We start from the raw sequence: 26,171 nt of genomic DNA, 5'->3' as shown, positions 1-26,171 counted from the left end.
TCGGGGAAAATCAAGCCTCATTGCTTCTGACTGTGCAAACCAGTGGGGGTTGGGGTGGAGGAAGAAACTTCCGGTCTTTCAGCAGAGTCCACTTGTTTAAAGGGCCCCCACAGTCCTAGAATGTCCGCAGATCCACCCACTCTGGGAACGACAGCTAGGGCAACAACTAGAGGGTCGCAAGTCCCATACGGAAGTGGGAGAAGTTCCTGGAAAAAGGGAAAGTGCTGAGCAAGCGGCATTTTTCCCTCTCTGACCCCTCCCCTACATACAGTGCCACAACATGGTGAAACGGGTCACCCATACTGATGAATACCTCAGTCTCCGCTCCTTACAATGTAACAGGAGCAACAGCTCTACCTAGGACACAGAGGCAAACAAACACAGAAGCCTTTCTAGATGAGGGGACAGAGAAATATGGTCCAAAAGAGGGAACGGATCAAGATTCCAGTGGGAGAACTAAGTGACAAGGAGATAACCACCCTAACAGAAACAGAATTCAAAACACTGGTGATAAAGATGCTCACAGACTTGACAGACATGCCTGAGTACAGCAAACGCATAAGGGAAGAAGTGAAGGCTATGCCAAGTTAAATGAAGGAAAATCCACACAAAACCAATGGTGAAGGGAAGGAAACCGGGGTTCAAATCAATGATTTGGAACATAAGGAAGAAAACAACAGTCAACCAGTGCAGAATGAGGAAACAAGAATTGAAAAAAATGAGGAGAAGCTTAGGAACCTCTGGGACAACTTTAAAGGTGCCTATATCCAAACCATAGGGGTGCCAAAAGGAGAAGAGGAAGAGCAAGAAATTGAAAACTTATGTGAAAAAATAAGGAAAACTCCCCAAATATGGTGACGGAAATAGATATACAAGTCCAGGAAGCACAAAGAGTCCCAAACAAGTTGAACCCAAAGAGGACCAACCAAGATGCATCATAATTAAAATACCTAAGGTGAAAGATAAAGAGAGGATCTTAAAAGCAGCAAGAGAAAAGCAGAGTTACCTACAAAGGGGTGCCTATAAAACTATCAGCTGATTTCTCAAAATAAACTTTGCAGGCAAGAAGTATTCAATGTGATGAAAAGCAAGTACCTACAACCAAGATTACTCTATCCAGCAAAGCTATCATTTAGAATGGAAGAGCAGGTAAAGAGCTTCCCAGACAAGGTAAAGTTAAAAGAGTTCATCATCACCAAGCCATTATTATATGAAATGCTAAAGGGACTTATTTAAGAAAAAGAAGATGATAACTATGAACACTAAAATGACACCAAACTCACAACTATCAACAACTGAATCTAAAAAATGCAAACAAAATCCAACTAAGCAAACCAGAATAGGAACAGAATCATAGATATGGGGATAATTTAGAGGGTTATCAGCTGGAAGAGGGAAGGGAGAGAAAAGGGGAAATGGTGCAGGGATTAGAAACATAATTGGTTGGTACAAAACAGGAGGAAGTTAATAATACAGAAAAGGGTGAAGCCAAAGAACTTATATGCATGACCCATGGACGTGAACTAAGGGGGGTGGGACTACTGGAGGGAAGGGAGGTATTGGGCAGAGGGGAGCAAAGGGGAAAAATTGGGACAACTGTAACAACATATTCAATAAAGTATACTTAAGAAAAAAAAAACGATGCAAGTAAAGCAAAAAAATAATTGTGAGAGGTACCTTATTTATACATGCCCCATTTTGTTTTTATTTTAAAAACTACTATCTGCCTCAAAAGAATTTTTTGTTTGGTAGGTTGGAGATGGCATCATCAATAAGCAGATGAGATTCACTTGCTTTTTACAGTTCTACTTCTTAAAGTTTCTGCTGGTTATAGTTACAATGAGTGTTTCTGTCTGTTAACCTAATTCACTGGTGAAAAAGTTTGTTTTGTGCACGTGTGTGTGTGTGTGTGTGTGTGTCTGTCATTTTCTTCCAAAAAATGGATACACAGTATTCTTTTGAAATACCTGTTATCTACTAGTTACAACTTAAAATAATTTTTTATGAGATAGCCACACATTGCAAAACACGTTCTCTAATGTGTAATACATATCTGGTAAAATGGGAGTTAAAAATAATTCTTATATTTATTTTATAATATTATGATGATTATAAAAATAACAGCTAACATTTATTATTGATGTGCCAGACACAAGGCCACGTATCAGTATTTTGCATGTATTAACTCAGTTAATCCTCACAACAATTGAGGTAAGTGTTGTGTTATGTTCCCATTTTAAAAACAAGAACCGAGGTGTAGACAGGTTAAGTTACTTGCTCAAAGTTATGCACTTGGCAAAGCTGGAATTCTAGTCCAGGCAGTCTGGCATCAGAGTTCCATGCACAGTATCACTTTACTATAATCATTAACTTATTGCAGCCCAGATTTCAAAATGTAGGGGGAAAAAGTAATCTGAAAATAATACTTCTCAATCAATGTTTTTCAAGTTTGATTGCATGCTGGAGTCATCTGACCACTCCCAGAGATTTTGATTTAATTAATATAAGATGTCATTTGGGCTGTAGGATTTCTAGAAACTCCTTAAGTTATTCCATCCTGCAGCCAAGGTTTAAACCACAGTCCTAAATACTCACTCACTGTGGAAATGGGAATAATTAATGGCAGAACCACACTGTACATGCTTATGTAATTACAATAGGAGTAAGACTAATAAGTACATGTTTAAAGCTATGAGAGCACTCATTTCCACCAAAAATATTCATTTGAATGATTCAATATGTAGCTATGGTGTTTCATTTATCATGTGTTTTTGTTTTGTTTTGTTTTAAATAGCCCCTAGTTATATTGAACAAGAGACTGCAGGGAGAAATAAGAATACACAGCCAGATGAGCAACTGACGGAGAGTTCTAAGGGCAGCATGCATCAGAAGTCCAATGAATTAGTTGATGAAGCTGCATATGAGGACACAGAACTGCCAGAGCAGAAATCAAGGAATTTTCCTAATCAAAGTGATAAGGCATCCTACTCCACTACCGAAAAATCCAAGTGAGCGCCAGCAGCCTTAGACTTAGAGTGTAAGAACTGGGAGGGCTCCTTTAGCTCTTCCCCCTTTCTTTCTCCTTTCCTTCTTTTTGATGTCAGCTAAGTTTGACATATCTTCAACATAGTAAAACTTTCTACCAGAGTTTATTACTGTTTTCCATGACATTGATATGATGTGTCTAGATCAGCGATTTTCAACCTTTTCATTTCATGGCACACATAAACTAATTACTAAAATTCTGTGACACACTAAAAAATATATTTTTTCCCGGCCCGAGAAAAAAGAAAAGAAAGGTATAATTTTGATTCATTCACACCAGACTGCTGTTGTTGTTTTGGCTGTTGTCATGTTTTTATTTGACAGTCTAAGAGAAAAGATGTCAGTGCGCCTGACTAAATAGGTGTTGCATCTTTTAAAAATTCTGATAGCACACCAGTTGAAAATTGCTGGTCTAGATGGCTAAGTGAAAAAGCACAAAATGACTTTGAATAAAGGCCACGAGGTATTATTCTTTCTAGTTAAATATTATTTTCTGTGACCTTTCATTATGGATCTGGAAGTAACTATTGGATTTATATTAATGGGATTTTTTTCCTTTGGGATATATATATAGTTTTTTATTATCAGATCCCAAACCTGATAGCTCCAGAACAAAATAAACCCAAAGATGTAGTTTTAGTTAGCATTATTTTTCATTTAAATGAATCTGAATGCTTTTAGTGGGGCCTTGTACACTTTTCATTTGCCTTCTTTATTATTTTACATTTGTGACATATGTGACTTTTACCGATGACGAGGTACTTTGATCCTTATTCATGTATTATGAAAATATTACTGAATTAGAAAAATTTCAGTGACTAATAGAATTATATTTTCAGTCCGGAAAAAACATAATTTTATAGATTACATTTAAACAATTTTATGTAGGTACAGCTATTTCTAATTACTTAAAAATTATTCAGTAGGTATATTAATATGTTCTTACTGATTAACAGTGAGGTATATTCTTACTGAAGTAGGGACTGGAATACACTTTTGGGGAGCAGGGGTAGGGATGAATGAAAAGGTGGTAAACATGTTATAACCACATGGAAAAAATAAATAGTGGAGATGGGGCCAAGGCCAGAGTATGTGCAACCTAGCGCAACTGCAACAGGAGATGCACATGGTGAGTAGATCTGGGCTGACTGTCCCCGGCCTCGCTGCTTCATTTCCTCTTAGAAGCTCTAAGACACAGATAGCTATGCTTCATAAGATAGTATGCCTTCAAAACTAGCCCATGTCTTTTCCCTTCTTTTGCCTTATACTACTTGCTAATTAGTTGATACTCTTCTCAAATAGCATGCAAAATGCCAAAAAAAGTTTTTGCTTACCCTTCAATGTTATAGGAAAAGGTTTTTATTTTTAATATTTTAAATTTATTAATGAAAATATACTGTCAACCAAATTGAAGCGAGAAATGTGTCTAGTCCTGACCAAAAGTACAAATTGAATGAATATTCACAGCCCCTAACACCTGAATTCTTTTAAGTACGCTGAACCATGAGTCTCTATAGATGTTACTAAATGCTTCCCACAGATTTACCTTTCTCAGTTGATAGAATAGAATCTCTATGAAACTGACATATTTATTCTTTTTATTCATAGGATTTTCTTAGTGCACAAGGGAAATTTACAATTAAGTAACTTTATTTATTTATTGTTAAAATTAACTTTGTCTACCCACCATTTGAAGGGCAAAATTTATAGGTCCTGTATAGTAGAAATAATATGTTTATCTTGCTTAATTGTTTTCTTTTTTACAGCATTATGGAGGATACAAATAATGATTTGCATTATGAATATATGATTCCTTGTCAAGTTACTTCAGACTTAGATAAAGAGAAGACTATAGCATTTCTTCAAACAGAGTTGGACATTCTCAGAGCAAGTAATAAAAAGGTACCTTATAGAAAATCTGATAGGTGTACAGTCTGCTTTTAGCTGCTGACCTTCTAAATTTGCCTTGTTGTCCATCATAATTCAGTTTTGTGTACGTTAATCCTTTAACAGCAGCTTTATATTGTTGCCATATCATGCCATCAGGATCTGATTGAGCTGAGAGATGGGATATAAAAGGCAGTTTCTTTGGTTACCTGCCTTGGCAAGCCTGTTATCTCACTTCCTTTTTCCTAAATCTATGGTACCTAAAGTAGGTACATTTAAAAAAAAAAGATTTATTCACGTTTTACTGTGGTAAAGCTTTATTTCAACATTTTGGAGAAAGAGAAATTTAATGCACCAGTTTCATATTACTTTTTATTTATCTTTTTTTATCCATATCTTTCCCTATATTGTACCTCAATAATACAAGTAATTAAACCCTAAAGTAGCAAGAGTTGGCAATATTTTCACTTACCTTATCTTATACTGATGCATTTTGTCCAATCCAATTTGTTATGTCATGTTTTACCTTTTCTGCTTCTATTTCTAGTTACATTACTTTGAGCTTTAAATAATGTTATTAAATAATATTCATTTTTTTATGCCTTCTTTTTTTAACCTCTCCATACTAGTCTGATTTTAATATTTGAATTGTTCACCTAATCAAAGCAAAGTGTGATATAGGAAATGTTGATCGTATATGATGGAAAACAACACAAATGACAAAAGCTGAGGGAGGAATTAAAGAAAAACAGCAAAAAACATTTGGAAGGATTCTTTCTGAGAGCTGGAAACATTTTCTGTACCTTAGCAGTTATTTATTATGTGCCAATTATAAGTCAGGCACCAGTACCAATTTAAATGGAATATGATGGGATAACATTCTCAGAGGGTGACTTGTTTTAGATACTGAGATTAGTATCTTAATTAATTTTGTTTCAAAATATTAGAAATACTAAGAGAAGCTGTAGAGCTGCGTTGTCCATTATTTTCTTAGGATATTCCCTCCTAAGTCATTGACTTTAAGATAATGGAATGGATCAGATTGCTTTTGTCATAGTTATTTTTAATAATTATGTTGTTCCCTCTTTAATTTCATTTGCCTATATACACACAGATATAAAATGTATATTAAAATGTTTTTATAATTTTTGTGTCACTACAAGTAATTATTACTTTATAAAATGTCTTAAAACCTTAAATATTGTGGGTTTTTTAATCCCTGGAATTATGTACTTAGGCAGTTAAATGGAATATTATTTATATTAGAAAAAAAGCAAAATTGTACTTTGGGATAAATTATGCTTGTGCAAGAAATTTGTCAGATAAGAATCTGTGTCTTTTTTTTTTTTCAATGTGTTTAAGCTTCAAGAAAAACTGTCTAAAGAAGATAAAGAGCACAGAAAACTAAAGCTTAAAGTAGAACTCCAAGAGAAAGCAACAGAAGCTCAAATTGCTGAGAAGACAGCAGGTATGGTAGATGAGTTTTAACATACGGCCTTAAGAAATGTGCACACAGTTATTATATTATGTGGCTTGATAAATATTTAGCATACTAGTTATTTGCCAAAGGAGGACAGGCTCTGTCTTCTTCTTTTTTTTTTTTTTTCTTTTTTGGCTGCTTAGAAAATAGGTGGCTTTAACATCCTGGCTCTGGTATTAGTGAGAGCTTTACCTGTATTCATACTGATTTGGGCATTAAATGCATTGTTAACACCATGTCAATCCAATCACAAAAAGGTTGTTTGTTTTGTTGGAAGGGCCTGAACAAACAAGGGGAAATAATGATTACCAGTGTGCCTCTACCTTTTAACCAGCAGTTCAAATACCACTTATTGTTTTAGCTCATGGAGAGGAAATACTTCTTTGTATGACGATAGTCAGATATTCATTGCCCGTGGAAACCTACATTTGATTTAAAAATCTGTTTTGTGCAATTAAAATAAATTTTTATCTGATAATGTGGATGATGATGGAGACCATCTTTTCTCTGAGAAGATTAAAATGAAAGTTTGCCAAATTTAAAATTATAAATGCTTTAAATATGTTCTGGATTCTATCTTTACTTACAGATCTTTGCAAGGAGAAAAACTTTAAATACGTCTATGATATATTATAGATATGATCACATGATGCTCAATAGTTATGATCTCATATATTTGCACATATATGTTACTGTGACTCTCTTCCTCACTCTATTCTAATGTGTTAAGGAAAAATGAATTTGATAGAATAATTGCAATTAACATCCAGAGGCATTCTAGAGATTACTTACTTATTTTCACATTTTCATATCAATTAGAATGATTTTAAGGAATAATTATATTTTGTGATTGGTTTGAAGTTACACTCATACTTTATGAACTGCTTAACCTTGGTTGCATGTATTAAAGAATTATGTTATTTTATCTCAGAGACATTAGCAGATATAGCTTGTCTTCAAAATATTACTGTATAAGGTAGGACTAACATCACTATGAAAATATAGCCAAAATGACCATAAATAAATATTCCAGCTAAATACCAGATGGTTGCTTTTCTGTTAATGTTAAACTGCCATGATTTTTTAAATGGGTAAATATGAGAGTAATATATTTTAAGGAAAATTAATAGTATGTTAAAAACAAATCATACATAAATTTAGAACAATTTGAAAGTTTCTTGGCTTTTTATAATCTAATATATATATACCGTATCTTAGGAAGGTATTGCAAGAAGTACATTTGCTTTAAGGCGTTTGCATCATAATTTAACTTTGCACATGTCTTACAGAAGTAATTTATTAAGATTTAGGCCATTGTTACTTATTGAGAGTCATGAATTAATATGTCTGCATAGTTCATTAATCTCTTGGAGGGGAAAACTCATTAAGTAATATTACTTACTCTTTACACTTTTGTATAATGTAGCTAATCATATACTTCAAATATTTATATATTTAAGGGTTTCTTTTGACTAAGTTATGATTCACACATGCATGAAATGGAAAGAATTTGATTGCTTTATGATTCTTATCATTCAAACATACATCATTAATGATAACTTTTTTAGTACATGTTAAATGTTAGAAACATGTTTAGTATGTTTTCATAACCTCCTAAGTTGATGAAATTAATAGTGTTATATAGTTCTCTGAACAAAGCAATCTAGTTAAAACAGAAGGCCAACCACTTAGTTTTTAAAGTATAAATTTTCAGAATGTATCTTTACTTTTTAATATTTTGGTTCTATTTTATTGAAAAAAATTTTAATATTTTACTGTGACATTAGAGAGAATTAGTATTATAATAAGTGAATATAAAATATCTGGCTTAAGAAATGCATTTATTTGAAACTACAAGAAAGTTATTAACTGACTCTTGGTAGACTCATAAACTTTTTCACCTTTTTTCATTATACATATAGTTTTAAATAGCTTATCTTCTACCTGATTAAGTAATAAGTGAGGTCAAAAAGCAAAACACCATAGCAAAAACAACTATGTGAGTACCTAAATAGGAAGAGAAACACTATAGGACTATGATTACATGTTTTATTTAATATCATGTGAAAGAACAATAATCCACATAAGCATTGATGTTTGTTTCCATTACTGCTCATTGTTATATTCCAAATAAAAGTGTATTTGGTAAAGTATATTACAAATACACAGACATATTTAAATATATAATGTACTTAAGCAGAATATAAATATTTAAAAAGTCAAAGTACTTTACAGTACAAAAATACATGCAAAAACATCCTGAACTACATATCGGAAATTACAAATAGGGGACTTCTGGTCAAGATGGAGGTGTAGGTAAACATACCCTACCTCCTTGCACAACATAAAGCAAAAATTATAACTTGACTACAAAACAAGTATCACCCAGAACCATCATAGAATTGAGCTATATGGAAGTCCAACAACTAAGAGGCCATGTGCATCCAGACAGGTAGGAGGGGCAGAGACACAGAGAGACAAGGAGAGGTGGAGCGGTGCAGAGAAGCATGGAGACACGGAACTGGTGGTCCCGCATCCATGTGTGATGGATAAAAATTGGGAGAGATTCGTCAGGAGCAAGGGATCCCAGCCCCAGACCACACCACGAAGCCCAGTGTTCAAGCACCAGGAACATAATTCCCCATAACTTCTGGCTGTAAAAACCAATGGGGGTAGGGTGATGGAAGAAACTGAAGGATCCTCAAGAGACTCTTCTTAAAGTGCCTGCAGTGGACTTAGAAGTTAAAAAGACTCAATCCCTCTGGGATTCAGCACCAGGACAACAGCTAGAAGGGCACCAGTGGCATATGGGGAGAAATTGAGGTGACTGGCACTAGGCTGAGTGCCAGGAGACAGCTTCCTCTGGGGCAAAACTCCAGAGGGCAGGGTAATAGCATTCTACCCTCTCCAAGTCTCCCTCTACACAGAGCCACAGCAGTGACATGGTTTGCTTAAACCTGGTGATTGCATAAGGCTCTGCCCCACACAACTTATGGCTGTGCTTTTCTACATAGGCCATGCTACCAAGACAGGGAGTAAAAGCAGCTCTACCTAATACACAGAAACAAACACAGGGAGGCTGCCAAAATGAGGAGACAAAAAAAATATGGCTTAAATGAAAAAACAGAACAAAGCACCAAAAAAAGAACTAAACAAAATAGACATAAGCAACCTATCAGATGTGGAGTTCAAAACACTGGTCATCAGGATGCTCAAGGAACTCATTGGGTACTTCAACAGCATAAAAAATACCCAGGCAGAGAGACTTCCGGCCAAGATGGAGGCTTAGACTGATACGCTCGATCTCCCTCTACAACTAGAAAGGAATACAATTACCTCAAAACAAGATAACTAGAAATTCCAGAAAATAAAACTACATGGAAGCCCAACGTACGAAGTTATAAACCAGCGGCACTCATCGGGCAGGTAAGAGCAAAAGTGGGCGGTGCTGTTTGCAGTAGCACGAGGGACAGCGGCAGGGAGAGCAATCCTGGCTGCAGTCGAGCCACAGCAGCTCCCGACCCCAACGCTGGGAAAAGCAGCCACCGCATTGCCTCGGAGGGTGAGGCCCAGAGGGCGGGAGGACGGATCCGGGTCTCCTATTGGAGAATAACAGCAGGAATCCATCTTGGACCCCCGCCCCCACACAAAGCACCACAGCACTGCAAAATAGGTTGCAGATCACCACCAGTCACTGGGTAGTGACGACAAAGGGCCACAATGTGGCGAAAAAGGTTGCAGATCGCCGCCAGTCACTGGGTTGTGATGAGTACACAGGCACTGTCCCCTATAGCCGGCCCAAGAAAGCAAAACTCAAAGCTGTCAAAATGAGGCAGACAACTATAGAAATCTTGGTGGCGCAGCTCACCAGGCAACAGATGAAGAATCTGACAGATGAACAAATAAGAAACCTGTCAGAGGCTCAGTTTAGAGCCATTGTTATAAGGTGGCTTACAGAATTAACAAAAGATTTGGAAAAAGATGAGAAAGGATTGAAAACCACTTATACTGAAAAGAACAAGAACACATATGAGACAAATGGTGAGGAAATAAAATTCAGAGTTCAAATCAACAAACCGGAACATAGAGAAGGAACAAACAGTCAACCAGTGCGGAGAGAGGAAACAGGAAGCAAGGAAAGTGAGAAGAGGATCAGAAACCTCTGGGACAGCTATAAGAGATCAAACATAAGAATTATAGGATTGCCAGAGGGTGAAGAAGAAGAACTAGAAATTGAAAAATTAAGTGAAAATATAATAAAGCAGAACTTCCCAAACTTGGGGAGGGAAATAGACTTACAGGTCCAGGAAGCACAGAGAGTTCCAGAAAAACTGGACCCAGGGAGAACCACTCCAAGACACATTATAATCAAAATGTCAAAAGTTAAAGATAAAGAGAGAATCTTAAAAGCAGCAAGAGAGAAGAAAAGAATCATGTACAAAGGGGTCCCAATTAGACTATCAGCTGACTTCTCAAGGGAGACCCTGCAAGCAAGAAGGGACTGGCAAGAAATATTCAAAGTAATGAAAAGCAAAAACCTACAACCACGATTACTCTATCCAGCGAAATTGTCATTCAGAATAGAAGGGCAGAGAAAGTGTTTCCAGGACAAAACAAAACTGAAAGAGTTCATTAGATCCAAACCACTGTTATATGAGATGTTAAAGGGACTGGTTTAGAAAAAGGAGGGTCAAAACTATGAACACTAAAATGAAAACTGCATCACAAGAAACAACAACAGAAGCTAGGGAATTGAAACAAAGGCAAACTAAGTAGGCAACGAGAGTGGAAAAAGAACTATAGGTATGGGGAACAATTGGGGGGAGATCAGCAGGGAGGGGGAAGGGGGAAAGGGAAGGAGATGGTACAGGAATTAAGAAGCATAGTAGGAGGGAATGGAGTAGACAGGAAGAGGTTGAGAAGAACAATATGCAAAACCAATGGACATGGACTAAAAGGGGGGGACAACTGGAGGGAGGGGGGCCACCGGGTGGAGGGAAGCAGGGAGAAGGGAAATTGGGACAACTGTAACAGTATAATCAATAAAACATATTTTTTTAAAAAGTTACACTGTGAAAAAAAATATACCCAGGCAGAAATCAAGGTTACATTAAGTGAAATAAAGAAAAATCTACAGGGAACCAACAGTGGAGGGGATGAAGCAGAGAATCAAATCAACTATTTGGAATATAAGGAAACATAAAACATTCAATCAGAACAGCAAAAAGAAAAAAGAATTAAAAAAAAAATAACTAGGGTAGGCTAAGGAGCCTCTGGCACATATTCAAACATACCAATATCTGTATCATAGGGGTGCCAGAAGGAGAAGAGGAATAGCAAGAAATTGAAAACTTAATTTGAAAAAATAATGAAAGGAAACTTCCCTAATTCAGTGAAGGAAATAAACATACAAGTCCGGGAAACACAGAGCATCTCAAAGATAGACACAAAGAGGACCACACCAAGACACACTGTAATTAAAATGCCAAAAGTAAAAGATAAAGAGGAAGTAGTAAAAACAACAGGAGAAAAGCAGATAGTTACCTACAAAGAATTCCATAAGACTGTCAACTGATTTCTCAAAATAAACTTTGCAGACTTGAAGGGACTGGCAAGAAGTATTCAATATGATGAAAAGCAGGTACCTACAACCTAGATTACTCTATCCAGCAAAGCTATCATTTAGAATGGAAAGGCAGATAAAGTGCTTCCCAGACAAACTAAAGCTAAAGGAGTTCATCATCGTCGTCGGCAGCCGTCCGTCTCAAGAGACGATGGTGTAGCTTCTTAAGAGTCTATCTGCACCGCCGAGAATGGTTGTGCAGTCCAACTCGGGAGTGACACGGTATCTGTCTCCTCCCGTGTTGAATCGACATCTTGCGATGACGCTGAAGCTACAGAGCCTGGGCAGGGTGATATGGAGGGTCTGCTGTTGCCCATGCAGCAGACCCCCCCTCTCTTCGCAGATGAAGGATCCAAGGGAAAGACGGAGTCAATACAGCTTGGCTTCAGGTGCGCCGCAGGAGTTGCCGGTGTTGACTACAACGTCAAACCGCCTTAGGGACTCCGGCTCCGGATTTTCTGTCGGGGTTTACTCCCTTAGCCTTTCCCCCGAAGAGGTATGCCGCAAGGCAGCGGAGGTTTTTTGGAGTCAGAGTTTTCCTTCTCTGACATAATAAAGTACCTGCTGAAAAATTCTCAAGTACCTTTCTATATATGTACTTCAGAGCCAAATTAAAAATTTAAAGTATGTACTTAAAAACGTGACATGTTTAACATAGAAAAATGCCCACAATAGGAATACAGACAGAAAAAAGTACACCAGCCTCAGAGATTAAGAGTTAATGGCTGATGAATTACGGTTTTAATTTTAGTTATGCTTTTAAAAGTTCATCATCACCAAGCCCTTATTATATGAAATGCAAAAGATTATTATATAATAAAAAGAAGACTAAAACTATGAACATTAAAATGTCAATAAATCCACAACCATCAATAATTGAATCTAAAAACAAACTAAGCAGACAAGCAGAACAGAAACAGAATCATAGATTTGGAGATCATTTAGAGGGTTATCAGCTGGGAAGGGGAAGGAGGAGAATGGGGGGAAAAGGTGCATGAATTAAGAAGTACAAATTGGTAGGTACAAATAGGCAGGGCGGTGTTAAAAACAGTATAGGAAAGGGTGAAGCCAAAGAACGTATATGCATGACCCATGGACATGAACTAAGGAGGGTGATTGCTAGAGGGATTGGAGAGTGTTGGGTGGGGGGGCAAATGGGAAAAATTAGGACAACTGTAATAGCATAATCAATAAAATATATTTAAAAAATAAGAAGAAATTGCCAGTAGGGTATAAATATATGTTTATAGATTTTCCCCAATAAATTGTTAATAAATTTAGGTAATCAATGAAAGAGCCATTTCATTTCAATATATAAAATATAAAGATTTATACAAGGATATTCACATATGAATCTTAGTTATGACAGCAAGAGAATTAAAATCAATCAAATAATAAGGAAATGGTTAAATTAAAGGACATTTATGGTTTGAGATATGTAATAATTAAAATAATTTCTGTAGAATGATGATATGAGAAAATCTTTATGATAGTATTAAGTGAAAGAAGCAGGGGAAAATGTACTTATGATATATATTTTTAAGATTTTATGTATTTATTTTAGAGAGGAAGGGAGGGAGAAAGACTGGGAGAGAAACATGGATGAGAGAGAGAAACATCATTCTATTGCCCTGTCCAAACCTCTACAACCCAAGCATGTGTCCTGAAGGGGAGTTCAACTGGCAGCCTTTTCCTTTGCCAGTCGACACCCAACCAATCGAGCCACACCAATAAGGGCCTTATGATTAATTTTTGAAGTATATATATGTATATATACACACACATACATACCCTTGTATATTTTATAAAACAAGAGGCACATTTTGGTAGTAATGGATCTATTAATGTTTCAATTAAGTTTTTTGCCTTTTCATGTTTTCTTCAGTGAGCATAGACTAGATTTTGTTTTAAAAAAATTGTTACTTTTAAAAGATGTGATTTTTAAAATAATGTTACTTGCTTTCTAATCGTAAAATAATTTCTGTGATAAGTTTAACACATAACCAAGTAAAGCAAAACTTTATGAAATTCATTTGATGACTGTGATCAAATCTCGCCATTTTACCCATATCATTTTTTAGTTTCTGATTTGCCCCTTATTTATGTGTCTTTATGTGTACTATGTAACAGGTATACATTAATCATCTTGTCTTCTTAGCTGATTGTATAAGAATAAGAATCTAGTATACGAGTATTCAAAACCACATAAAATAAAAGATGCTCTGTTCTGTGTGAAGCAGAATGAAGTAACCGATAGACCAAAAGCCTTGGGATCAGATAGACCCAAGTCCAAATCACAGCTTTGACTTAATACGGATTGACTTTGGGCAACTTACTTATTAGCCTCTCCAGATTTACTTTCTCTCATGTAAAATGTGGATATTAATTAATTTACTAGATTACTTTAAAGATTAGAGAAAATAGATAAAAGTACTTAGTATATAGCTGGTATGGTACTCAGTAAGTTGTAGCTAATACTAATATTAGATTTTTTTCTTTAAGAAAGTCTTAAGCCTATGATAATGTCAGAAGTCTGAAAAAGATTTTTGTTTTGTTTAGCTTTTAATTAAAATTCATGGTTCACTATTTATTAACAAAAAACTAGAAGAAAAAGTTGAAAACAAATGATTAGATAATGAGGAACTTACTGTTGAGATATATGTATTTATTAGCACTAGTGCATTTCACTTACATGTGAATCTGAAATAAATGAGATACAAAGGGTTTGAGCTTTAATCTAATGTGTACCTATGATAAAACTTCATGTGGACTCTTATAATGGCATGAATCTCATTTCCTTTGTTTCTCCATGGTTTTTATATGATGTGAATTCTGTCATTCTAATGTGATCTCATGAGAGTTTGAAACTGAGTTGTATCCCTTATCGTGCTAAATTCTCAAATGTTTGACCGTTTTACTTCTCCTTTATTTACATCACCATCATTATCGATACTGTTTTTATTAGGCAAGTATAGGTGCTGAGCTAACTTTTAAAAAATTCAAACTAGAAATATTTGTTGAGGGGCCATTATGTACTAGGACTGTGTTAGGCATTGAATGTACATCAACGGATGAACAGATTTGTAATTTCTAACTTTGTGTGTGTGTGTGAGCAATCACTTCTAACTCATATACCACTGCAATAGGTGGTGATTAAATGCTCACACTCCAGATTCAGACCTTTGTTCTATTATTTTTACCACTTACCTTGTGTAAGTGACAGCCTCAATAAACTTTGGCTAAGCCCTACTTTGTAGGTTGCTGTGCCGTTTAAGTGAGATAATGTTTATGAAGTGCTTCACTCCTTGAAGGCACTCGGTGAATGGGAATCATGATGATAAGATGATGTTCTTACCATCTTGTTTTTCCAGACTTCTTGATCTAAGAAGGGCATGTTCAGAGTGTACCTTCTATAAATAACTGTCCCACAGAATGAATGCATATGCATTTTTTTAAAAAAATAGTTTTAAAGTATGTTCTATTTTATTTTTTCTCCACAGTTTTTAGTTTTCCTTAATTATCAGATTTAATTATGTTTAGAAAGTTTGAAAATGTGAAAATTGTTTTCAGTCTCTATACAAAATAAGAAAAGAGAAAAATATACAGTAAATAGGTCTCCCTAACAAAACTAAATGAACATTTCCTTCCTTGTTTGTTAGCATTGGAAAAAATGTACCTCATAGTGGCTGTTAAGGACTTTTACTGTATTTTAATTTATTAAATTTTATATGTGGGTAATATTATTTGATAATTGTCAGCATATATGACCTTCAAATACTAGGGGATATTTTGGAGAAACATAGCAGAAACATTGACTCTTTGTTCTAAGTATCTCTTCTCATCTAAATAAAATGATTAAACCCAAACACTTCAGAATGTATTTTACCTAAATTGAGTTTGATAGTGAGAGAGTATTGTGTGGCCTGATTTGCATTAATTTACTCTTAGGTCAGTGATGTGGTTATAACTTTTAAAAATTAGTTAATTTTTATTCCTGTATTACATTGACAGGATGCAGATGGTGTTTAAATTTTACACAGAAGGTTATTTATTTAAATAGTTTTTATAAGTTATTTTTGAGATATTTAAAATATTTGTTTCTTTGAAAGCATTATATTTTTAATGCTCACATTAGAATCTCTGCTTTATATGTTAGTTATTTTTCTTTCTTGCATGTCATCCATTAAAGATTAGCTGTGGAAGGTTGGAGCATGGAGAGATTATGAATGACAGAACAACTCCTGTAGAATAATAATCAGTTTTTAGTATTTAATGCTGTTTGACTTTTGCAGACACATTTCTTATTAACCTTTGGTACAAAGATAAATCCAGGTTCCTGATATCTCATGGAGAAGATGAATTTGAGATCCTCTTCCAATTAAACTGAAATAAGGCCAATATTGGGTTTTAGCCAAAAGAACTCCTTAGTTTCTAAGTCTTATGTTTATAAATCTGTCTGTCTGTCTACCTATCTATTTATCTATCTATCCATCCATCTATCTTAGTTACATTTTACATATAATTTAGTGAGTACATAATTTGCTTAGCTTTTGTATTGTTTCTGCAACAATTGAATCTGTTTTTCCTTTAAACATAAATTCTTTTCTATATGCCTAAATTTAGAGGGATATTTTATAAATTTAAAAAAAAAAACTATTGTCAAGCCCTTTTTTTTTACAGAGAATGTTAATTTGTTTAAAGCATCAGAACATAGAATTCCTGAAACATAGAGCTTAAGTTTTTCCATTCAGCTTAACATGTAAATGTTAAAAGTATAGATATGTAATCTACCATTATAGCAAATACATTAAGACACCCTAACTAATTAACATGGAAATAATAAAAATTGTTGTATAATAGAAAATGTTCACATTGTTTTCTAAAAAAATTATTTATTACCTGCACCATATCTCAGATGATGTTGATGGCCTAGAAGAATGGAATGAGTCAGTGGTATATATCAGGAGACTAGAAAATAACATAATATGTACTTCTAAGAAATAACACACATTGGAATCTCATTTTTCTGTGTATATAATGGGAATAAATAAAAGTGATAACCTTTAATCTTGCACTTAAATGCCTTAACAGTATTAAATTATAATGGAGCATTACATATACATCTATATATCTGTAGCTACATGTCTTATTTTGGAAGGGAAAAGGATTTCAAGAATAGGACCAGTCATTCCAGATAAAAACAAAAAGGCCCATCTCTGTGAAATACAGTAGCTAGAAATATTGATAGGTAGAGGTTGATTATACTATTATCTTTGGCTGCAGAATCCCAGGCATGAATTGGGATTAATTACAATGAGTGCCAGGTCAAATAAAACTTAAGGGTAGTTTATGGCCAATGTTATAACCTCTTTCCCTAGAAAAGTGTGTTTTTCTGGAGAAAATAAAATAAGCATTGAGGAAGCAGTGAAACCAGTATGCATAACAATAAGCACCAATTGACAATATTTTATTAGATATGGCATTCTATGGAATTTAGCATGATATTAACCATTTTGGAGCATATCATAATTAGGGCATATAAACCAAAAATAACAGAAAACTTTTCAGAAAATGATTCTTAAGTCTTTTCCCAGATGTGTAATTAATTCTAAAAAGTTTAGATATCAGTTATATTTCACAGAATTTTTATATTGCTATCTATTAAAATTTATAGTGTACTATGCAAAAAATAATTTAAATACTTCTCAAAATTATATTTCAAACGTGCATAAAATAATGGATACTAATTATAATACTTCAGGGAAAAGCCTCTTTCTTTCACATTAAAAATTGTAGCTCTAATATGAGATATATTAAATGTTTGAATATAAATAGCGTATTTTAAGAAAGTGTTCTCATATAGCCTTTGAGTTATATGTACTAAATACTTGTGTGTAGTAATTGGGGGTTTTGCAGATGTTCTTGTTTTACAGTTTCTCTATTTAAACATATTTTGCATAATTTTCTAATTAAGCTTTGCGAATTCCTGTACCATTGGTAAGTACAGTGGGTCCTAAATAACATTTTGTTATAACATTGATGAGTTGCCATACTAACTTAACTCATGTTTATATCTGTTAGTCTATGGTAAAAATGGTGTCCTTAATCACTGTTCTGCTTAAAGTCACAGAACCTATCAACTATATTAGGGGAGGACTTATTTATAGCAACTTTACTGGAGAAAATTTTAAAGCATATACTAGGAGCTTCAAATGTCGACTTTTAAAGTAGTAGTCATAGTTCTAGGAATTTTCCTAAGTAATTAGCTAAGTACATGCATAAAGATTTGTATACAAAGATGTTCATTACAGCGTTGTTTATATAGTGGGTAATTGGAAACAGTGTAAAATCTTATATTAGGAGCATCTTAGTTCAATCAAATATGACATGTTCAAATGATAAAATTCCATGTAAAAATAAAAAAATTTACATTTTTGAAGAGTAATGAAGCATATAGGAACATATTCTGTTTATTTTAAATATATACAGAATGTTACAAAGTATTAAAATATTTTTGTCTCTGCATTTATATTACACTGAGCCTGTATTATTCTTTAATCAGAAAATGTATTTACGAACTAATCATATAAAATATTGAACATTCAAACGCAATTTTAGAAAAACATAATCATCTCGTTTTTTAAAGAAAGCTTTGAAGTAAAATTTGAATCCAGAAGTGTAATGCAAAAAAAATAGAAGCTTCAAACTCATGGAGTAGGTTGGTTAATTTGCTACTTGTGTGGGGCATTTACTATCTGTGTTTAAATTCCTGTTAACCAATTTATACAAGAGAGAGAAGATACAATTTGTAAGGAAATTAAAAAATCTAAGGTAATGTTTGTGGTTCTGATACATATATTTGGTGGTTTCACAGAACACTATCATATTTTCAAGGAATGCATTTAATATTATGTAAAGTAGTAATAATAGCTATTCAATGTGACATTCTGTTATATATATAAACTTCTGTCTTTTAAAAAGCTATTATCTATGTTATATTTTTTCTTAGAATTTTGGAACATGAATTGTAATCAGTGATTATTTTATGTGTTTCAAGTTCAAATCCTAATGATTTCTTCTTTCCTGTCTTTATTTTCAGCCTTTCCTATTTACATAACTACCTTGAGGATGTTAACAAACAGATTCTTTTTCCCAGGAAATGTCTGTCCTCCAAATTATGTTATTTAGATAATCATGATCCAATGTTTAAACTAGAATGTTGTCCAATATACTGTCTTCTGCTGTATTTTAAAAGTGGTTTGAGAAGTGTACAATACAGGTTTGTCAATAGACTTGGGTTCTACTAAGAAAATATGTACTCTGTCTTGACTCAATAAACTCATACTTAGTATGGTTCAGCTTCTTCATATTTACTCTTGCCCATATTAGAAAACAATTAGCTTACTAAACAAATTTGAGTATTTGGTAGTGGTGGTAGGGGGTGATCCTCTCTGAATCTTTTTTGAATTTGACTAAGAATTATAGGATATTTGATAACCATGTTTAAAAATGGAGATATCCAAATATTATTGTAAACACCCAATGATTTGTTTTACCTACAATATAAGTATTTTACTTGGTTGGCTTACATAGTAGCTAATAATATTTGTTAATGTAATTTAACTGCTGTGAACCTTTACTGAACAAATATTGAAATTTATTCAAGTCAAAGAAAGAGAATCTCTAATGACTTTTGTTAAAGCTTCTATTTAATAGTTAAGGACAAAAGTTTGTATGACATACGAGATGCAATTAACAGTAGATTTTACATTTAATAAAAAGAAAGAAGCATGCGTATTTGCTTTATTCATTCCATCATAATTTGCAGTAGAGCTGTGGGTGTTTAATGAGCAAATTCCAACTAAAATGCTATATTGATTTTCTAGTGAACTTTGTAATAGTCATCCACCTTGGAAAGGCTCAGTGTTTACAATTAAGTTTTCTTTACTAAAAATGTTTGAGAGTTGCATATTGATCCTTTAAAAGTACTGAATTCTAGAAAGAATCATGTTTTTCATAATCAAATATTACATAAAATATAGGAGTTAAAAATTATCATTCAATAATGGCTTAATTTTGAAAATTTCTTACCATTTATAAAATATATAATCTGATATATGTGTATGTTTTATGGCATTTTAAAATTTAATCTTAGAATACTCAGAGGATTACCATCTTTATTAAATACATGCATTATTTATATCTTTGGAGTTGATGTAGCATTAAAGAGGAAAAAATAATGGAGGTTTTTTTTTTTTTTTTTATCATACAGGAATAAACCCTTGGTGCAAAGTATTTACCTTTAAGCATACAGATAACTAAACTAATATTGCTAGCCTTACTTATTCCATCAAATGTTATTGTATATAAAGTGGAGCATAGCTTGCATTAAATGTCACTTTATAAAGATTTCATCAAATTTTACAGAAGTGGTGGGAAGCCTATCAGCATTTGAGATTTGGTAATTAGTATTTTAACCTTTCCATGTGCCAGAATATTTCAGGGTAATGTGATATACAAGGTCTGTCCAGAAAAAATCCAACCATTGTTTATATAAAGAAAACAGTTTGTGCTATATCAGTGTAACCTGGCAGCCAAGGAGAGTGGACTGGAATGTGCATGTGTGAACAATGATGACTTCACTGTACTAGTCAGTGGGGGCAGTAGACCTGTTTAGTGAGCGTGTGTACTGTGTGGCTATCACATTAGAAATGAGTGTGTAGAGCAATGAATCTGCATCAAATTTTGTGTTAAACTTGAACATTCCTCCACAGAAACTATTCAGATGATTCAGAAGTTCACAGCTATGGGCAGGTGATTGGCAGCTAAATCATGACAATGCACCCACTCATGCATCACATCTCATGCAGTTTTTTTTGCAAAACATCAAATAACCCAGGTGACTCAGCCCTGCTACAGCCCAAATTTGGCGGTCTGTGACTTCTGGCTTTTCCTAAAACTAATGTCACCTTTGAAAGGGAAGATATTTCAGACTGCCCATGAGATTCAGCTAAATACGATGATGGGGCAGCTAATGGTGATTGGGAGAACTGTGTGAGGTCCCAAGGTGCCTAGTTTGAAGGGGACTGAGGTGTCATTGTCCTACATACAATGTTTCTTGTATCTTTTTCAATAAATGTCCCTATTTTTTATATTACATGACTGGATACCCTCTGGACCGACCTCGTGCATGTTAATCTGTACTTTGATCACTATTTAGCATCATTTTGTCTATCTTATCTGATTTACATCTAGAAGTGTTTTAAATGTAAAAATTTTAAAGTATCTTAGAATATCATATTTTTTACAAAAATTGCTGTATGCAATGTATATTGGGTTCTGAATGCATTTTCTTTCAGTCCTTGTTTATAATTTTTGCATGCTAGGGAAAAAGGCTAAAAAGTGAAGAATTTTGAATAGTATTTTTATATACATAAATGGTCCAAATTAATCAAAAACACATTTTTAGTAAGTCTAAAAGTGAAGCCAAATTGTGAGTCTGTGGATTGAGAGTGACAACAGTAGTGATGGCATGGAACTAATATTGGTTATTATTTGAACAAGAGCTTTCTTATATTATCTCATTTAATTTTTCCCCACAACCATAAATGGTGGTGTTATCTATTTTATACACCTGAATTGCAACTAAAATAATTTACTAAATACACTGTATACAAAAAATAAGTTCCCTAAGTTTAGTATGATAAACATTGAAATATGAATCACCTAACACACCATGTTGCTTTTTCTAAGATGTTATGAGTATCCTACCTGGAAGGAGATTGTATGCAATTAGAATGGGAAAATAAAACACATTAAGGTGTACTACATTATGGGCAGAAGTTTCCTTGAATTGTGTGGTGAATTAATACATGACAGCAATAGTTTAGCCACAGAAAGCTACAGAGCAGTAAATGTTACTACGTTAAAAAAAAACAATTATGAAAATTGTGCTGAAAAGTAACTGGGTTCATAAGATGTGTTCATGACAACTATCTCATTTTAACCTTATCTAAATTGTCAATTAAAACTGCCTTTTGATCCAGTGATCCCACTGCTGGGATTATACCCTAAGAGTCCTGAAACACCAATTCAAAAGAACCTATGCACCCCTATGTTCCTAGCAGCGTTATTTACAGTAGCTAAGTGCTGGAAACAGCCTAAGTGCCCATCAGTAGATGAGTGGAACAAAAAACTGGTACATTTACACAGTAGAATACTATGCAGCAGAAGGAAAGAACTCCTGCCTGTGTAACAGCATGGTTGGAAATGGAGACTATTATGCTAAGTGAAATAAGCAAGGTGGTGAAAGACAAATAAGACATGATCTCACCTATAAGTGGAACGTAATGAACAAAATAAACAAGCAAAATAGAACCAGAGACATGGAAATAAGGAACAAACTGACAGTGACCAGAGGGGTGGGGGACATCGGGGAAAGAGGGGGAAGTGTCTAGTCAAGGAATAAGTGTAAAGGACCCATGGACATGGACAACAGGGTGGGGATTGACTGTGAGAGTGTGCGGGGGGAATGCAGGAGAGAGCAAAAGGGAAAAATTGGGACAAGTGTAATTGAACAACAATAACATAAAACTAAAATATTTTATTTTATGCAAGTAGATTCCAATTGATTGAACATAATTTGTCATGTAGTTTGTTTATCCATTCATCTGTTGATATAAATTTGGGTGGCTTCTAGGTTTTGGCTATTATAAAAATGCTTTGAATATTTGTTTAAATCTTTGTATGGACACATGCTTTGATTTCTCTTGGATAAATACCTGAATGGAGAATACCTGAATGTTATGGTCATAGGTGTATGTTTATTTTTTTTAAGAAACTGACAACTGCTTAGTCTATTCCCCATCTGTGCAAACACTCTCTTACATACCCTTATTTTCCTTCAAAGCCTTTATTACTATCTGTTATTTGTATCTATCTAGCTACCTACCTTCTTATCTACCTAAGTGCCTACTAATTTTTGGCCTCTTTTCTCTCTACTCTCTCTCTGTAATAGTTCTCTCCAGTATTAGAAGGACTTTTTAGACCATGGTATTCTTATTACTTAAAACTCAACAGGTGATTGTCACAGGAGCTTAATAAATATAGGATGGATGAGTGAATAAAAGAATATTTCTCTTCCCCTAGGCTCCACATGCTAGAAGTGGTTTTGGCTTTTGCTTTGCCATTTCATGTTCCATTTTATACTCTACTATGCAGAAGATAATACAGTTGGCCCTCCATAGCCACAGGTTTTGCATTTGCATTCTACTGACCACAGATCAAAAATATTTAAATAAAAAAATCCCCAGAAATGTCCCCAAAGCAAAACTTGTACTAGCCATATATCGAGTACTATACTGAATCCATGTGAATGAAGTAATGTACCCTGCTGTGGCCTATATGCAGATATAGATTATATGTAAGCACTATGCCATTTTGTATGAGGGACTTGGGCATCTGAGGATTTGGGTTTCTGTAGGAGTCCTGGTACCAGTCCCTAGCGGATACTGTGGGATGACCACAGTTGACTTATTCTTGGTGTTTCTTTTCTATTATGTTTAATTTAATACAAAATAAATGTCTTGATCAACTGTATGTTAATATATAACAGATCCTAGCAGAAACCCAATATTTTATTAACTCAAAGAGCATTTAAATATCTTTTCTTAGTTTATTTTGTGGTTTGACAGTATAAATAAAATTTGATTCACTAATCCAGGTATTTGCAGTGATGTTTTAAAAATTATGTAAGATTGCAAATAGAAATTTTGCTTGAGATGTAACAATTTCAGATAACATCAAAGATCCCTGTATAGCACTGCACAAATCCAGATGATGCCATTTGTGCTATAATCTATATAAATGGTGCGCCTGACGATGAGCATTGCTAAAGCAGCATAGCTCCACCCTGCTTCCTCTTCCCTGATCCCATTTCCTTTTCCTAACCTGGGTGTTTATCATTTCCATGCTTTTAAAAACATCTTTGCTAATTGTACCTGTCCATAAATAATAGTTATTTTACTTTGCAACTTTCTATTTTTGCCAAAATTTCATTTTTGAGATTTGTCCACAGTTAATTTATTTTAAATTCTGGAGAGCATTCCATTTTGAATATAAAGGGCTTTATTTACTTCTCAAGTTATTGCACATTTGGCCATTTCTAAGTTTTTTGCTATTATGTAATGCTTCAGTAAGCATTTTTATACATTTTTTTTTGTGTGCATGTGCAAGAATTTCTGTAGACTACATGCCAAAGAGAAAATTTGCCAGGTTATAGGCTATGCACATCTTTAACTGTAATGAACATTGTCAAATTCTTGATAGTTGCAGAAATATATATGCCTATCTGTAGTATATGTAAAAACATCCTTTATTTCACAAGCTTACAGTATTTGTTATTATTTGGCCTTTTATGGGTATGAAATGGTTTCTCAATTTTACAGTAGCTTTTAAAATAATCTTTTCTTGGACCCTGGACCAGCCAAGATAGAGGTGTAGGTAGACACACTTTACCTTTTCACATAACCATAAGGATTACAACTACCTCGAAACAAAACAAAACAAAAACAAAAAGCCAGAACTGCCAGAAAATCGAACTATATGGAGTCCAATGATTTAAAGAAGTAATACTCATCCCGACAGATAGGAGGGGTGGAGATGGGGAGCCTGGGTGGAGAGGACATGGTGTGGCAGTGGCAGCAGCCATGGCAAGGCAATAGCCAGCAGGTGAAACAAGTGGTCACACATTATAAAAGCTGAGAGGGGCACCTGGGAAGTGATCCCAGCCTTAGGCCAAAGCACACATCTCAGAGTTGCAATGCTGGGAACATAAAGCCTCTTTGCCCCTGGCTTTGAAAATCAAAGGGGGTTAGGGTGGCAGAAGAAACTGCCCATCTCTCAGAACAGTTCATTTAGAGGGCCCCATGTTCTTAGATTGTTTCCAGAGCCACCCACTCTGGGAACCATCAACAGGGAAAAAGCTAGAGGGACTCCAGTCACATATGGGAAGTGAGTGAAGTGACTGGAGAAGAGGCAAGTGCTGAGTAAGCATTGTTTTCTCTCTGACCCCTCCCCCACATACAGTGCCGCAAAGTGGTGAAACGGGTTGTCCTGCACTGATGAATATCTAAGGTTCTGCCCCTTACCACATAACAGGTGCAGGAGCTCTACCTAAGACACAGAGGCAAACACTGGAGGATGTCAAGTTGAAGAAACAGTGAAGTATGGCCCAAAAAAGGGAGCAGATCAAGGCTCCAGAGGGAGAAATAAGTGACAAGGAGATAGCCAGACTAAGAGATGCAGAGTTCAAAACACTGGTGATAACAGTGCTCCGAGAAATGATCGAGTATGGCAAACGCATAAGGGAAGAAATGAAGGCTACACTAAGTGAAATGAAGAAAAATCCACACAAAACCAATGGTGAAGGGGAGGGAGCTGGGGTTCAAATCAATATATTGGAACATAAGGAAGAAAGAAACAGTCAACCGGAACAAAATGAAGATGCAAGAATTTTAAAAAATGAAGACAGGCTTAGGAACTTCTGGGGCAACTTTAAATGTGCCAACAACCAAATCATAGGGGTGCCAAAAGGATGAGAGGAAGAGCAACAAATTGAAAACTTATTTGCAAAAATAATGAGGGAAAACTTCCCTAATTTGGGGAAGGAAATAGACATACAGGTCCAGGAAGCACAGGGTCTCAAACAAGTTGGGCCCAAAGAGGACCACACCGAGATACATCATAATTAAAATGCTAAAGGTTAAAGATAAAGAGAGAATCTTAAAAGCATCAAGAGAAAAGCAGAGAGTTGCCTACAAAGGAGTTCCCATAAGATTATCAGCTGATTTCTCAAAAAAACAAAAAAACAAAAAATTGCTTTGCAGGCAAGAAGGGACTGACAAGAAGTATTCAAAGTGTGAAAAGCAAGGACCTACAACCAAGAATACTCTATTCAGCAAAGCTGTAGTTTAGAATGGCAGGGCAGATAAAGTGCTTGGCAGACAAGGTAAAGCTAAAGGAGTTCATCATCAGCAAGCCCTTATTATATGAAATGTTAAAGGGACATATTTTTTAAAAAGCAGAAGACCAAAACTATGAACAATAAAATTACAAACTCACAGCTATCAACAAATG

The 26,171-nt window shown here is 34.6% G+C and overlaps 1 protein-coding gene across 4 annotated transcripts in view; it reads left to right on the top strand.

The window, feature by feature from the left end:
• MIPOL1 (mirror-image polydactyly 1) overlaps nt 1–26,171 on the top strand; it is a 324,740-nt gene that overhangs the window by 50,998 nt on the left and 247,571 nt on the right. For 3 of the 4 annotated variants that reach the window (XM_090270121.1, XM_090270120.1, XM_090270123.1), the window contains 3 exons: nt 2,795–3,008; nt 4,812–4,947; nt 6,295–6,400. In XM_090270121.1, the coding sequence (XP_090126247.1) occupies nt 2,795–3,008; nt 4,812–4,947; nt 6,295–6,400 (456 nt within the window). Of the gene's footprint in view, nt 1–2,794; nt 3,038–4,811; nt 4,948–6,294; nt 6,401–26,171 lie in introns of those variants that run through there. The other variant, XM_090270122.1, reaches the window with a different exon arrangement.

Source organism: Furipterus horrens, unplaced genomic scaffold (assembly GCF_987537825.1).
Source record: "Furipterus horrens unplaced genomic scaffold, mFurHor1.1.pri manual_scaffold_3, whole genome shotgun sequence".
NCBI classification, from domain to species: domain Eukaryota; kingdom Metazoa; phylum Chordata; class Mammalia; order Chiroptera; family Furipteridae; genus Furipterus; species Furipterus horrens.
Note: the sequence above shows the minus strand (reverse complement) of the source record. Positions and strands in the feature narration are given on the sequence as shown.